Source organism: Armigeres subalbatus, chromosome 3 (genome assembly GCF_024139115.2).
Source record: "Armigeres subalbatus isolate Guangzhou_Male chromosome 3, GZ_Asu_2, whole genome shotgun sequence".
Lineage (NCBI taxonomy): Eukaryota > Metazoa > Arthropoda > Insecta > Diptera > Culicidae > Armigeres > Armigeres subalbatus.
The window spans coordinates 140,158,408-140,174,819 of NC_085141.1; the positions used below are offsets into that span (position 1 = coordinate 140,158,408).

At 40.4% G+C, this 16,412-nt stretch overlaps 1 protein-coding gene across 1 annotated transcript in view; it reads left to right on the top strand.

Annotated features, from left to right (window-relative positions):
- Positions 1 to 2,889, top strand: part of LOC134219950 (uncharacterized) — a 63,020-nt gene extending 60,131 nt beyond the window's left edge. Inside the window, exon 3 of the mRNA XM_062698854.1 lies at positions 2,568 to 2,889. Coding sequence (XP_062554838.1) covers positions 2,568 to 2,590 — 23 coding nt within the window. The 3' untranslated portion in view covers positions 2,591 to 2,889. The remainder of the gene's footprint in view (positions 1 to 2,567) is intronic.
- Positions 2,890 to 16,412: the final 13,523 nt, after the last annotated feature.

The window sequence follows — 16,412 nt, forward strand, 5'->3', positions numbered from 1 at the left end:
GAAATGCGTTTGGATTCCAGTCTAAATGCGTTTGGATTCCCGTCAAAATGCGTTTGGACTCCCGTCGAAATGCATTTGGATTTCCATCGGAATCCATTTGGATTCTCGTTGAAATGCGTTTGGATTCCCGTAGGAGTTCGTTCGGATTCCCGTAGGAATTCGTTTGGATTTCCGTCGGAGTTCGTTTGGATTTCCGTCGGAATCCGTTTCGATTCCCGTCGAAACGCTTTTGGATTCCCGTAGAAATTGCGGTTGGACTACCGTCGGAATGCGTTTGGACTCCCGTTGAAATGCGTTTGGATTTCCATCCGAATCCATTTGGATTGTCGTTGAAATGCGTTTGGATTCCCGTAAAAATTCGTTTGGATTCCCGTCGGAATTCGTTCAGATATCCATTGGAATCCATTTGGATTCCCGCCGAAATGCGTTTAAATTTCCGTTGAAATGCGTTTGGATTCCCATCGGAATTCGTTTGGATTTTCGTCGGAATTTGTTTAGATTCCCTTCGGAATTCGTTTGGATTACCGTCGGAATTCGTTTGGATTCCCGTCGAAATGCGTTTGGATTCCCGCTGGAATTTGTTTGGATTTCCGTCGAGATGCTTTTGAATTCCCGTCTGAATCCGTTTGTATTGCAGCTGGAATCGATTTGTATTGCAACCGCAACCCGTTTGGATTCCCGTCAGAATTTTTTAGATTTCCATCGGAATCCGTTTGGATTCCCGGCGAAATGCGTTTGGATTTCAGTCGGAATTCATTTATAATTCCCGACAAAATGCGTTTGGATTGCCGTCGAAATGCGTTTGGATTCCCGTCAAAATGCGTTTGGATTTTCCAACCCGCTTGGATTCGTTTTGGTTTCCATCGGAATCCGTTTGGATTCCGCCGAAATACGTTTGGATTTCCGTCGGAATCCGTTTGCATTCCCGTCAGAATCCGTTTGGATTCCCGTCGCAATGCTTTTGGATTCCCGTCGGAATCCGTTTGGAGTTCCTGACGGAATCCCGACGGAGTTCGTTTGGATTCCCGGCGAAATTCGTTTGGATTCCCGTCAAAATGCGTTTGGATTTCCGTCGGATTCTATTTGGATTCCCGTCGAACTTCGTTTGAATTCCCGTCTAAATCCGCTTGAATTGCAGCTGGAATCGATTTGTATTGCAGCCACAACACGTTTGGATTTCCGTCGGAATTCGTTAAGATTTCCATCGGAATGCGTTTGGATTTCCGTCGAAATCCGTGTGGATTCCCGTCAGAATCCGTTTGAATTTTCATCGTAATCCGTTTGGATTTCCATCGAAATGCGTTTGGATTCCTGACGGAATCCGTTTGGATTGCAGCTGGAATCGATTTGTATTGCAGCCGCAATCCGTTTGGATTCCACATGAAATCTGTTTGAATTCCCGTCGGAACTCGTTTGTATTTCCGTCGAAATGCGTTTGGATTCTCATCGATATGCGTTTGGATTCCCGTCGGAATTCGTTTGGATTTCCGTCATTACTTATTCCACTGATGTTAGAGTTTCAGCAATTTACAAGTGATTTTTTTTCATTTTAACTTTTCTTAACCAATGTCTCTACAACGGACCTGGTGGGAGCGAAACGCCTTGAATAATGAGAAATCGCATATCGATGCAATTTTTAGCTTACTTCTGCAGACACTGACCTACCGCACTTAGTTTTCGCTTAGTGCCGACACGTCGCGTCATCGTCTGCTGCGGCGACGACGACGACGACGACGTGATTCCACGGGATGCAAAGCTCTCGTTTTTCACAAACTGCCAATATACGAGAAGGTATACAACGGGTGTCGTCTTCGTTTCTAGGCTGCTGACTGTGCTCTAGTCGTCTTTGGTCTGCACTCGAGTGTCGGCCAGGAGGACAGACATTGATTGAATGCAGTTCAGTCCACCCACTTGCGGTGCATACACGCTTAAAAATATTGGCACGTGAATGTGATCCTTTTGGTTTTGCATGATTAGGATTTGCTCATCTGAGAATTGAAAAAATATTAATCAGGCTTTAGGAGGTTTTATCCATTCTAAACAATGGCCATAATACTAAAAAGAAGACTACACAGGTCTGAGATTATTCAACGGTTCTTCGAACTAAAACACTTAAGGAGTGCTCATAGTTATTAGCGTGTCGTCAAGAAATAGTAGTGTCCGATATACATATGACGGCCAATGTGAGTTATGTCATCGCATCGGATGACATCCACATGTCGAACGCTGTTTGCTTGTTGAAACCCGATCTGGTGCAGTCGCATTTTAATTATAATCAGTTTCGTTTGATTATTTCAAAGCTAAACAAGTGACGCGCTCTTTTCGATTTTAGTAAAGCCTCAAAGTCTGTAACCGACTTCAAGAAATGCAGAGAGGTAGATGCCCCCTTTGAATAGCACACATGTCAGTATGGTGGACAGGGTAGCCACTAGGTTTGCGAGTCACAAATTAATTCATAATGGAACCGATTCAATCCTACAGTAATTAATTAGCACTGTGTGAAACTGGATTTGCCTTCATCGTAAAAATCAATAACAGATTTGACAACCGGTGGATTTTCTTTGCAGGGGAGCTCGCAGAGGTGGTTTAGCTCGATAGCTCGTCCCATCCCGTTTGACAACGCAGCGTGACTACGAGCTGCCTTTTGCATGGTGACACGGCGAGTTGGTATGTCTGTCGAACTCTGCCGCCAGGTGTTGATAAGTATCACTCATTGACGCTTGTTTTTGCATAAATTGGGTGCATATTTTGCATTCCTGCGGTGAGACTGATGGGGTAAGTGGAGAAGCTGTCGATAAGCATGAAACTCGTCTTCGTCGCTTCCCGCAACAGGGTTGGATTGAGGGAGATAGCAACTTTTGGATAATTTACCGACACAAAAAATGAATTACTCTTTCCAATATCATTTGACATCAAGACAAAATTTTCAAAACGACTTATCTGCTTTTGTAAACATATATTCAGCCGACGATTTGACGAATCTGATAGCTCCACGCAAACCAACACCATCAATAGGTAGGTGAAGGTTTCCGCTACCTATTGGTGGTGTTGGTTTGCGTGGGAGAGCTATCAGATTCGTCAAATCGTCGTTTGAATCTTTGTTTACAAAAGCAGATAAGTCGTTTTGAAAATTTTGTCTTGACTTAGGGTTGTCCAGCGAAACATTTTGCATCCCAAAAAATGAAACTCAACGTGAAATAATGTAAGGTGTTTGAATAAATCGCTTTCCAAATTTATCGGACCTAAACTGCCGTAGTCTGAAAAAGTGACGAATAAGCCATTTTCTAAAAATGGCCTTACGGAGTTGTACTCATCGAGCTCTTTAGCAGAAAAATGGAAAACATGGATTTTGTAATTTAACGCATACGTCACTTTTTCAGATTACGGCAGATTACGGTACTTAATTTTCTTGTTTCATAAATTTTATGACCCACTCGATTGAAATTCTCAGCAATTCAATAAATTCCTTTGCAATCCCCATGCAATCCTAATGAATTTCTGTCTGGATCCTCCCTTGCATCCATGCGGATTCCTCATGGAATCCATTCGGAACTCCATTCGGATATTTACTGGAAAGCATTCTCACTGGATTCCACTCGGATTCATCCTGAAATCCATTTGGATTTCTTTGGAATCCATCCGAATTGTAAGAGGATTTCGAGAATAATTTGGATACAGCCCGAAACTTTAGTTTCTTATTCAATTTAAATTTTTATCCAAATTTGCTAAACATTGTTCAACTTAAATCCACCCTGATCCGGCTGGATTACTTTCTGTTTCTAGTTTATTATTTACTTTTGACACCTCAAATCAAGCTGCATGAGTCAAAAAGATTAAAAGGAAGAGCTGGCTCTGTCTGGTGACAACTGCTAACGTCTTGTCAACCTGCCGAAGCACTCTTCACGAGTAAGTCTGCTACAAACTAACAAGTGAAGCGAACAGTACAACCGAGATTGCAGCGTAACACGGCAGGGTGATATGTTTGCTAAATATTTGAACAACTAATTAATGCACCGTCACTTTCAACTGATTCTCACCCGACCCCATCAACCAACCACTGGTTCGCTAACGACTCGTTAGTAACGAACCATCATAGGACCAGGTTACCCCCCATCCAGAAAGGATTAGTCCAACAAAAGCCCACAGCTTCATGAATCTCCGCCGAGCTCATCCAGACGCATGAAATTCGAGATCAACTTTTTCGCGTGGAAACCCGGTCGTGACTCGTGAGCAAATCCAAAGAAACGGTTGTCGCTCTCGTCGGATGTGTTTGTTTGTGTGTAGATTTGTTTCCACGCCTCACCAAACTCCGTCCGTGTCCCCAAGTGCGACACATGTGTTTGGATTGGCAAATGATCTTTTCTCAAGAGGCGGTAGGTGGCTGACAGTTTGTTGAGCTTCTGTGAGTGCGTGCTCGGCCCATACAATGTTGCGCGTTGCCAACACCGCAAGACAAGGACCACGTATGTGGTGTGTGTATAGGACGGGTGCGGCACGGAGGCTGCTGATGAGCGTTATTATCGCATTAGTTGGGTAAAATATGACCAGTGCGAAACGTGTGCGGCTTCCTTCGGCAGGGGACACACATCCTATGCAAGAGCACTTCCCTTCCGTGCAATGAATGCATTTATGACGTGAGAGATGATGATACGAAGAAGTCTATGTTGGACTTAGGAACCGAGCAGCAACGCAAGACAGCCGCAGTCAATCACAACCCATCTATCCGGGACAAATGAATGGATAATGACTAGCCGACAATTGAGATGTTAAAGATGTTACGAGCGAGCGAGTGTTCGCAGGGCAGACAGTTTGACCCAATCCAGTCCGATGTTGTCGTAGTTGTCGTCGTCGTCGTCGGATTAGTGGGTGATCCTCTACAATATTGCAACTTTTGGTTCGGAAATAACTTTTGCGGTGACATCCACCGCTGTCGTTTCGAGGGAGGATAACTTTAGTGTTTGGAAGCACCGTCGTTTATGTCACAATGGGACCAATTTGTTGGTCATAGCACTGAAGGAGTTGAAACCGGTTGATATCGGGTAGCTTGACATCAGAGGGGCCGACGACGAAGTTATGGAAGGTATGCAAATTATTGGGCGTGATATTGTTTAGCGATCGTCTTCATAGTGGTTCCAATATTGTGGCGGTCTCTATGATGGTTCAACTCAAAACGAGTTCATTAGGGTTTTTAATGGAGAGAAGATATGATACAGGAGCCCATGGGCTTTATGCTATGCGATGAATGGTTTGTTTGTTGAGTTAAGGAATCCGTATGTTCCTGTGTTACTGAAAAATTAGTTGAAACTTTCTTAAAATATGTTTTCAGAAAAGCACTTTTCTGTTTAACAAAAATACATTTTTAACATTCATGCGATTTTGTAACAATTGCATTATTTTTATTTTACTATAATTTTATTATAGAATACGGGATGCAAGCAAGCGTGGAAATACTCGCATCATGAGTGCTAGAATACAGTTGTTTTTCTGGCGCTTGTTTCGTTCGCAAGAATGGGGGAGAACAAAAACAAAAAGCATGGCATAATTCCGATCGCGAATATTCTTGGTTGCGAGCTAGTGTGGTTCATTCGAACAAAAAGAAAAAATGAAATAGATACAATAATTAAAAATAAACGTATTCTTGTCCAAACATTCGTGAAAACCATGTTTCGTTTCCATTGAATGCTACTTTGAAAATAAATTATTGGCGAAGTCATGGGCGTAGCCAAGGAGGGGCAGGGGGGGCCGTCGCCCCCCCCCTGAATTGTGGAAAGATTGAACGGGTACTGAAATGAATTCCCTCAAACATGTGCACTTTACGATCCAATCATAAACAGAAATAGGTGGTTGAAATTCAAAAGATTCCCAAAACTTATTAGGGCATCCAGGATCCATAATATATGAAAGTTCAAAACAACTCGAAACATTTCGGACTCAAAAATTCTCCTTGAAATCCTTCTAGAAGCTAGAAGCCCTAGAAGCCCCTGGGAACTTCTGAATTCCTCCGGAAAGTTATCCACAAATTCCTCTGAAATTCTTCCCAAAATCCTTCTCATGTAATTGTAATTCCTCCTTATCTAGAAACCCCTCACTAATTTTTTTAGGAAATTCACGAGGAAATTCCTTGAAGATTTCTTCTCTTCTCTCCAAGATTTACTTCTAGATATTTCTTCGGCTATTCTCTCTTCAGGAAGAATCCGGCATTTCCTTCAGACATGCATTCGAGAGTTCCGTCAAGAATTTCTCCGGGAGATTTTTCGCGGAAGTGTACTAGAATTCCTTCCGAACTTCACTCGGAATTTACTCGGATATCTGCCAATAGTTCTTCCAGAAATTTCTTCGGAACAATCCGCAGGGTTTTTCTTCAGCAATTCATTTGGGAATACTTTCAGGATTTCATCTGGGAATTTCTGCATTAATTCCTCCTGGTATTTTTCTGGGAATTCCTTAAGATATTTTTTCGGAAATTCCTTTAGGAACTTCTCTAAGAATTATGTGGAAGTGCTTGTGGAAGTTTCTCCGGGAGTTCTTCCAGGAGTTTTTCCAAGAAATTCTCCGGTAATACCTCCAGGAACTTTACAGGGAATTCCTGAACGATATTTGGCAGGAATTTCACGGGAAATGGGATTTCGGAAGTTCCTTCAGAAATATTGTTTCTCTTCCTCTAGGGTATTCCACCGGATGTTCCTCTGAAGTTCCACCAGTAGTTCCTTCGGGAATTCAATCAGGCTTTCTTCCAGGAATTCATTTAGCATTTCTTTAGGCATTTATCTACAAATTCCTCCAGAAGTTCCTCGGAGAATTTCTCTGGGAGTTCTTACGGGAATTCCTCCGGGAGGTTCTTTTAAGAATTCTAAGTCGTTGCATGTTCATGTTTGATGAACCATCATTGCTGCGTGTCAACACAATAATCACATAACAACTTTAGTGCTGGAAAAGTTTACCATTCCCTTAAACTTCATTGAAAATCTATACTGAGATAGGGTAAATAATCCCCAAAAATTTCTTTTTTTACTATTTCCTTATTTTTATGTGAATACCAGAATCATTGGTTGGTGGATATCTTCATTTTATATTATCCAAGCTGGACATATAACAGATCTGCTAATACGACCATCAATCGTTATTAATATAATGCAGAAAAAATATTCAGGTTTCTGGGCCTTTATTCAATAACAGTAAAGTGCCTTCAGTCAGCCATCAGCTGTAAGTTTATCTGGCCATTCGACGCGGACACTTTCGCCGCGTTGGAAGAGTGTTGTGGCACAGGTTGGGTCGGATTTTTTTGCGTACAATTAGTGCATGGGAAGTAGAAGTAGAAGTGTCCATTTACACGTTGCGCACGCAAAACATTAAGGGGTTATTTTTAAAAGGTTTTAATGAATCGAGCCTTAGACTACCTGGATATCGCCTTATCCAAATTGTTTTCATCTTTAAAAAAATACTGATCACATCATAAGATTTCTTAGTATCTTGTGGCTTCCACATTCCTAGAAAATAAAATAAATTATTATAAAAAATACGTGAAAAACTACCATATCCTTGAACAACAAATTGGAAAATACTTGACATATTTACGTTTGTCTGTAGATACCGAATGAGTGCCAATGTTTTTCAATTAATCAAAGCCCACATTGATTATAAAGTGTAAATATTTTCTACCTCTCAAATGTCAAAAAGGCACTCACTCGGTGGTCATTATCGAGCGCAAAATACTGGATAGAAAATCCCCCGGGACTTCCTCCGGAAATTACTCTGGGAGTTCCTCCTGGAGTTCCTTTTCAGAGAAACACCCGGAGAAACTGCCGGAGAAACTGCTCCCGTAAGAACTCCCGGAGGAATTTCAGGAGGAACTCCTAGAAGAATTCCTAGAGGACCTCCCGGATGAGCTCCCAGAGAAACTATCCGAAGAACTTCGGGAGGAATTTCCAGCTTAATTTCTGAAGAAAGCCTAAATGATTTCCTGGAAAAGAGCCTGAATAATTTCCTGGAATAGCTTCTGTTGGAACTCCCGGAGGAATTTCCGGAGAAACTCCCGGATGAATTGCTGGTGGAATTCCCGGAGGAACTCTCGAAGCAATTTTCTGGAAGAATTTCTGAAGAAACTCCCGGAAGAATTTTAAAAGGAACCCCGGGGAAAATACCAAAAGCATTCTCGGAAACAAGAGAATTCATGGTTAAAAGACTATTATTTAACCTTGTAGCGTTTCCCCTAAGACGCTCTAAAAATAATTAATCAAGAGAATTCATGTTATAGACAAATCTCGTCTAGCTGAAACCTTTGTTGGGGTTTGTAGCTGGACCATCATCATCATCAGAGAGAATTCCCTGAGGAGCTCACAGAGAAATTCTCGGAGGAGCTTCTGGTCGAAAATCTATATAAATTCCTGAAGAAGCCTAAATAAATTCCAATTCTGCTGAAATTCCCGGAAGAATTTTCAGAAGAACTGCCGATAGAATTACCGGAATAATTCTCGAAGGAAATGCTAGAGAAATTGGAAATGCCGGTGGAACGCCTGGAAGAATTCCAGGAGGAATTTTCGGAGAAACTCCTGGAGGATCTCCCAGTGAAAATCTTGAAGTTTCCACCGGAATTCTTTCAGGATTTCATTGCTCCGAAAACTACATTGTTGATTTCATTTTCGGTATAATTTCTGTATAAATTTCTGGTGGAATTCCTGGAGGAATTCTTTGAATTTTTCACAAGAAATTATTCGAAACAATTCACGGAAAATTTTATGGAGTTTACACAAGAAATTCGAAGATTTTTCGTGAAATTCTCAGGAATGTCTACTGGCAATTCTGCGGAATTTCCACGGAATATTCTTATTCTTAAAAAACAGCACGAAATTATTTGAATTATTGCAGGGAATTCTGCAGAACTTATAAAGAAGTTCGTGAAGATTTCCTTGGAGTAAATAATGGTGGAATTTTCGGATCAATTCCCGGCAAAATTTATGGTGGAATTCCTGAAGACACTGCCGAAGAAGTTGCTGGAGGCATTCCTAAAGAATCCCCAATAGAGTTTCGGATAGAATGCCAGGAGCAATTGTCGAAGGAATTCCTGAAGAAAGCTTGCATATTGATTTTTCTGCCTATTTCATAATAAATATTATTTCAAAGAGGATTTGTTTTCATAAACTTATGGAAGAATGCAGGATGCTTAAAATAATTGTTATAGCCGATTTTATATTCTTTCTGAATACTAAGTTCGTTAATATTTTTTTCACTTTATTCAAAAATATCTGATGAGCAATAAATCACGCATTTTTAAATCCATTATTGTTTTGATCATTATTGTTTCGATTTGGTTTGGATTTGTTTTCGTGTGTTAATATTCATGTGTTTTTATAAAACTACTATAAAACTACGATTTAGAAGACCAAAAAAGTTGCCCCCCCCCCTTCTCGAAATCCTGGCTACGCCCATGGGCGAAGTCGTTCCAATTTCTGCTCTTCCCTCCTATGGGAAAGCCAAATGCTATCTGTCAGGGTTTGAATGAAACATGGTCACCAAACCCTCTTCTCTGCTCCTCTACTGTAAAAACTCATAAAGAACTGTCATTGGTTGTGCGAAGGATTATGCTTCGACTTCACGAATTGACTCACGAGACCTCCGTCAAAAATTAGTTTTCCAAAGTTGAAAAATAAAACAGTTGACTCTCTGCATCTTGATGTTCTACATCTCGATATCTCTCCCTATATCGATGGTTGGCTCGGTACTAGAGTGTATTTTCAGCGTATAGATAGAGTAAAATCAAAGAGCAGATTTTTTTGCACTGAATGTAGGACAACACTGCATGCAACAAGACGACAAGTTTCGTGCTCATTTTCCAAGGCTCTCATAGATGTGAAAAATGTATCCGCAGTGCAAATAGCACGTGCTTTCAAAGCATTTATCGCCACAATCCACCACGTGGCGGCCGAATTTTCAAAAATATCAAAGCAGCTTTATTTCTGGAAGTATGTTTTTCTTAGGCGACTATCTGGCGCACATATTTTGTTGCAATTTTAAATAAGCGAAGATGTAGACTTTTTTATGAGCGGTAAAATATTCACATTTCTAGGCTACTAGACCACCTTGGGAGTATACCCATTACAGTGTTGTAAAATGTCATTTGCATTCGTTTGTATAATTTTCCCAGAACTTTTTTCAGAAGGTAGCTATCAATTCATGTTGTATGACGAACTTATAGCGGTTAAATGGGCCTACAACTTTGTCTAACGAGACTTTGCTGTAAATATGTAATCTGGGGCGTGGGAGGCAAAATGTCATTCAAATGACATTATGTCAAATGACACGTGACATTTTGGAGAGTTTTCACTCTCCAGCCTTTGATGTTATACTTAGAGCAATGTATCCTTGGACAAAAATATAACCCTACTCAAGCGTTATGAGTACATTCAAAATTATGGAAGAAATTTTGCTTCTAAAGAAGTTATGAACAAATTAGTCAAATGACATGCAGATGACATTTTACAAGCCTAATACCCAACAAACACATCCATAACAAGAAACGACATTTGTGTTGTTGTCGTTTTTCATAGCAACTAGCTTTTTGACGTAGGACGTACGTTTTTCTTTACTATCCAGCTTTCCACGCTAGCCATAATGGCGGCTGCTATAAACAATTCTGACAGTAACTGCTTCCGACGCTGATCTGTTATTGGCGCCTTATGGACGCTGAAGTAGTTTCTTAGCAACCATTTTGTTGTTTATTTACTTGCATATAGCAGAAAAAACATCTATGAAAAAGTTCACCAGAGTTTAAGCATAACCATTTTTTCCGTTTTCAGGGCATTTTAATGTTTAAAAAGGAAAATCAACGATGAATATTGAATCCTTATCAGGCCAATGGTCATGGATTACGGACGTCTGCCCCATAATTGGTACCAGGCCAATTAGTGATTTTTATTATCGTTGAGGTTCATCGGACATGGAGACACTTGGCTCTCGCGTTCATCTCTGGTCAAACAGTCGATAAAAGTGACGTCTTTGAAACCGATGGTGATTGCTCCAGAAACCAATGGTTCTCTGTCGCTTAATATCGCGGCCAATTTGTACCTATGTTGTGGCTTTATCACAGTCGTGATTACATCAAACTAAAAAAAAACTTATTTTTTTATACTACAATTAATTCTATACTTCAGAGTGAATTTCCAAACATCTAATCTGTTTCCGAAGTAGGTATACCTAGACTCTTAACCAACAGACTTCAATAAAATTTAATGATCTGACAAAGTTGAATCGAAGTACTTCGAGGTGCTATATTTCAAAATTTGTTAATGCCATAAGGAAGCACCTGAAAAATGTGTATGGAAAACGTTTCGTGACAAGTTTTCAAAACATAGAAAAGAAGTTTTCAATGGAGCTATTCATTCTAAACTTATTAAGCTTAATAAGTTTATTTAGCCTTTTTATCACGTAAGTAAAAGAATTGATTTCAACAAACAAGCCTGCAATCCAAATAGTAGTAAAATAGATTTTTCTTCCATTTTAGTATTTTTACATTTTTTTGCGCTTATTCCACGTCTCACACGAGGTGAGGTGAGGCATCTCGAATGAAGCTTAAATTATCTATGCCTTCCATTTGAATTACACGGTCGAGATGAGTCCAAATCGACAATTTTCGAGCCATATAGAAGTAGACCAGACTTAAATATCTCTCATGAGATGTTATAATTGTATTTGAACGATGCTTTTTTTTTATAAATGATCACAGCTTAACTTATTCCTGGTACTGATTCTCACTTCATTCAACTTATCTTCATGCATATTATATCGATATTCATCAGAGATGATAATCGGTAATTGCTTTCACTGACAATCTGGAGATCAAATAAAACAAATCTCCTGTATTTCAATTTAATGTACTTGGATACATGAGGCCGAGCATATGGTGCGAGCATTGGTTCTGTATTTGTACAATACACTTTTAATGATTTGTATTTTAAAACTGTTAATATAATCGTTTAACGGTAGCTAAAATATGAACACAATTGTTTTTAACAAATTAAACTGTAAATAATTAATTCCAATATTGCATTTTGCCGAGATATTTCCTTGAGGATCATATTTTCCACAATCCTCATTCAACTGTGTTATTTTTTACACGATATAATCAGGGTATGAGGTTTTTGAAAATAGTCCTCCACCGAAGAAAATGGAAGCCAACAACGGTACGGCGATGTTTCGGAAGTCTTGGTCATTTCTGAAAATTGGGGTGAGAATGCAGAGCTAATTGGACATGAGAAGATTATTTACCGAAGCTATCTGTATCCCCATTACTCGTCGGCTGCCACTACTTCTTATAGATGATGGAAAATGTCCTAAAATGAAGAAATAGTTGAATGAAATCAAACTAATTGTTTTTACATAAAGGTTCTTTCCTGAGAGTATTTCTTGGTTTTGCAGTAAACAAACTAAACCAATCGAGAACCAATCGGAAATTGAGAGCGTTACGCTGAAAGGGAGGATTTCGAACTTTACTAGCGCCTTTATCTTTCGATGGATTTTGAAGATTTTTTTTTTTAATTTTATTTAAAGGCTCAAGTGCCAGTAGGAATGACGGAGCCGCTTTTCTTTTGAAATAGTTTTACAATTTCATGAACTTCGTCTTAGTTCTAGTGGTTAGTTCTTGGGGAGCCGAAAAACTCGCGGCTTGGCCGAGGTTAAGGAGTACATTAGAAAAAAATAGGATGGGATAGGGCCTAGGGAGTGTTGTTTTTAAACAGCGTTGTTGTAAGGTTTTCATGACTGATTAACGTAGCGTGGACTTTGGATGAACTGTAAAGATACAAAAATACGTATTTTCTGAGCGGAGGGGGAGGGGAGGCAAAGTAGACTTTTTCGAACAGCTAACAGAGGGGTTAGACGAAGACATTGATACGTTTTAAGAACTTGTGTACAAGAATCATGTAGTCCAAGTCAAGGTTACCCAGTACGTCTCTAATGTTTTCCTTGTCTGATTTCCCTTGGACCCGGAGGAATGAACATAAATCGGACCTGGCAACTTCGTATTCGGGACATTCCCAGACAACGTGGTTGATGTCTTGATAACCTGCACCGCATCTACAGCGATTGCTGTCTGCCAGTCCTATTCGATAGGATGCGCGTTTAGTGAATAGTGATTGGACATTAGCCGACACATTACCGTGATAAAGTCTCGGCTAAGGTCCAACCCCTTGAACCAAGGTTTCTTCGATACCTGTGGAAGTATGTAACCATCTACCCAAATCTCCTTAATCCCACTTACGTTTCCAACTGAGCAAGACCTGCTGACGGACAATTGTAAAAAACTCGTTGAAGGCGATCTGTCGCTCATAAATATCGCCTTCCATAGCGCCCACCCTGGCAAGTGAGTCCGCTCTCTCATTACCCGGAATTGAGCAATGTGAAGGGACCCACACGCTTAAAATCAATAACACAGAGATGTGTTTGCATCACACAAAACGGACCTAATGTGGAACATCCCCTAGATGAGCGACAGTTACACAGGCACAAAAATGCCTCGTACGGTCGTGATAACGGTCCTTTTCAACATGTAAACGTTTGTACAGATTCCTTGTTTCATGAGGAACCAAATACTGTTGAAAATATTGAAATCCAAGCTTCAATAAAACCACACGAGCTATTTTTGTGGCTGTGTAACTATCGCTCATCTAGGGGATGTTCCGCATTAGGTCCGTTTTGTGTGATGCAAACACATCTCTGTGTTATTGATTTTAAGCGTGCATACCAGGGTGAATTTTGAAGATTTATATATCAATCGACTCGGACACTCTCTCTCGACTCGAGGCGACTGTAATAGCAGATGCATATCAAAATGAAAGCCTCTTTAATTTACCAGCCACGCAAGTAAGCGGTCTAGTTGTTTCCTATGAAAATTTGGCCCAATCGGTCATTGCGTTCCAAAGTAATTAAAAAAAAACATTGTTTTTGCCCCCTCGGGATAAAAAAAACGATTTTTTTTTTAAAAGATTGTAATGCATTCAAATGACCGCAAATGGATATGAATTGATGGTAAAGCAAAATCTACCCCCCTAAAGGGCTATTTTGACATCTCTTATGTGTTTTTCTTATTTTATTGCGCAAGAAAGGCACCTCCAATGCTAGGTGGATTGATCTGAGGTTTTTTACATTGATTTACTCGATTAAAGGTTTTTACAATCCTTCTATTTACTTTCACTATGATAAACTTGGTCGATAACAAAACACTGAAAAAGATTTCAAGTAGAAAATGCAACATGTATCAAGTTTATAATAGTTGAAGTAAATGAAAGACTCAACAAACAATTATTCATTTATTTTTTGTAACCAAGTAACAGACAGCTTTTTTTTATAAATTCTGTATTTTGAATACTACCTTCCAGCAGTATGAACCAAATACCCATTCTTCTTCCAGTATGAATCAAATACCCTCCGAACACATTCCTTTGGACTTGTTTTGCAAAATCATGAAGTTTGATACGTCGCAAGGTTTCGGAACTGATAAAAAAGTGACCATTTCCTACAGGGAACCAGCATTCTATAGCGTCCCGGAATGTGACCAGAATGACCAAATACTCTCACAACAAATTCATATATACTTGAATTGCAAATTCATGAAGTTTGATACGTCGCCAGCCAGGTTTCAGTAATGATCAAAAAGTGGCCACTCCCCCCAGAGAAGTAGCATTCAAGAGTGTTCCAGAATATGACCATATAAACCAAATTCCCTCCGAACACATTCTTATGGACTTGATTTGCAAAATCATGAAGTTTGATACGTCGCAAGACAGGTTTCGTAATTGATCAAAAAATGACCACTTCCTCCAGGGAACCAGCATTCCAGAGAGGGCGCCCCGTAATGTGACCAGGTGGACCAAATACCTTTGGAACAAATTCCTAATGACTTGTTTTGCAAAATCATAAAGTTTGATACGTCGCAAGACAGGTTTCGGAATTGATCGAAAAGTGGCCACTGACCTTCTCCGTGCGTGGTACAAAACACCTCTCTTCTGTAAACGCAGCCAGGGCTGTGAAAAAGACCTTTTTTCGTTTACTTGGAGCTGGTGTACTTGATGAAGGCTTTGGTTTCCTATGAGAGGGCGTGCTTGGTCAGCTCGCCTGGCAGCAGTGGACGGCCATCTCGCGTGTTGTGATCGTTTAGCGTTTGTTGTAATGCGATAGACGGGAGGTCTTAGCCTCGATACGCTAGAAGGCGTTGTTTACGAAGCTGTTTATGATGCTCTTCGCCTTCGACGAGACTCCAATGCCCAGGTAAACCTGTTCCAATACCTCGTAAATGTAGATGGCATAGTTTTCTTTACTCCGTGGCTTCCGCTTCGGTAGCCCTTGACGATATTTTTCTGAGCCTTGCTGTCGCTGCCCATACAAGCCTTAGTCGCTGCCGCGTATTTCGCTGCCTCTCCGCCGCCGGATTTCCGTGCCATGATGTTTGGTTGTTCGGTGTTTCGTTCCGTTCGTTCTGCCGATTCTGTTGCGAAAACTGCACTTCCCGGTTGCATTGGAGACTGAGGCCCCACCCCTTTGGCGGCCAGTACCATTGGCACCGGCTCGCTGGCTCTGCCTTTCGCTCGTTCGATGTTCGATGCTCCCGTGCCTCCTCAAGGTTAACATGTAAAATTGGAACACAAAACAATTATCTTTACAAAGCAAACAAGAAAAAAAATGAAGATGAAGGGCCAAGTGGCCAAACACTTAAACTGAAACACTATTGTATGAACTCAAAAAAATGAAAATAAATTGATTTTAAGTTAAAAAAAGATGCTCCCGTCCATGCTCAGGACCATGCTAGTCCCTGAAAGTTAACCGATTTGTCAATCCGGACGAGACTGACATGGACAAGTTGCAAGTAGTGCATAGGAATAACGTACAAGCTTTCCATTCTGAACGATTGCTGGCCCTTGCCTTGACACGTAATTCACCAGGTTGAAACTTTTTCATGCTGCTCCTACACAGGTCAGCCTAATCACTTTCGAATAGCCAGATAGGGTTGCTAAAGCTATATTTGAACCAACCTGCCAATACCGGTAACCAAAGATCTTTTCATATCTGAGTAGTCTTCTTGACGTGGGACTACTTCTGTCTTTGCTATATTGGGGTATACTTCATGATTTCGAAAAATCAAAAAACGATACGAAAATATGATAGTCTTTGATCGTTAATATCTCATCCGTTTTAGGATCGATTTTCAATTTTCTTGGACCATTCGAGTAAGGAAAACCCAACGCTACATACCCAATGTACACTGAAGTCGTTCTTCCCGTGATTTTTTCACCCGGATTTCGGAATTTACGCGGTTTTTCAGGCGTGTTTTTGGATTTCGGCGTTTTGTGCGCTGTTTTAGTTTTCGAACCACGTATCCTCCGCGTAAAAACCGACTCCAGTGTGTTACAATATTATGGTATAAT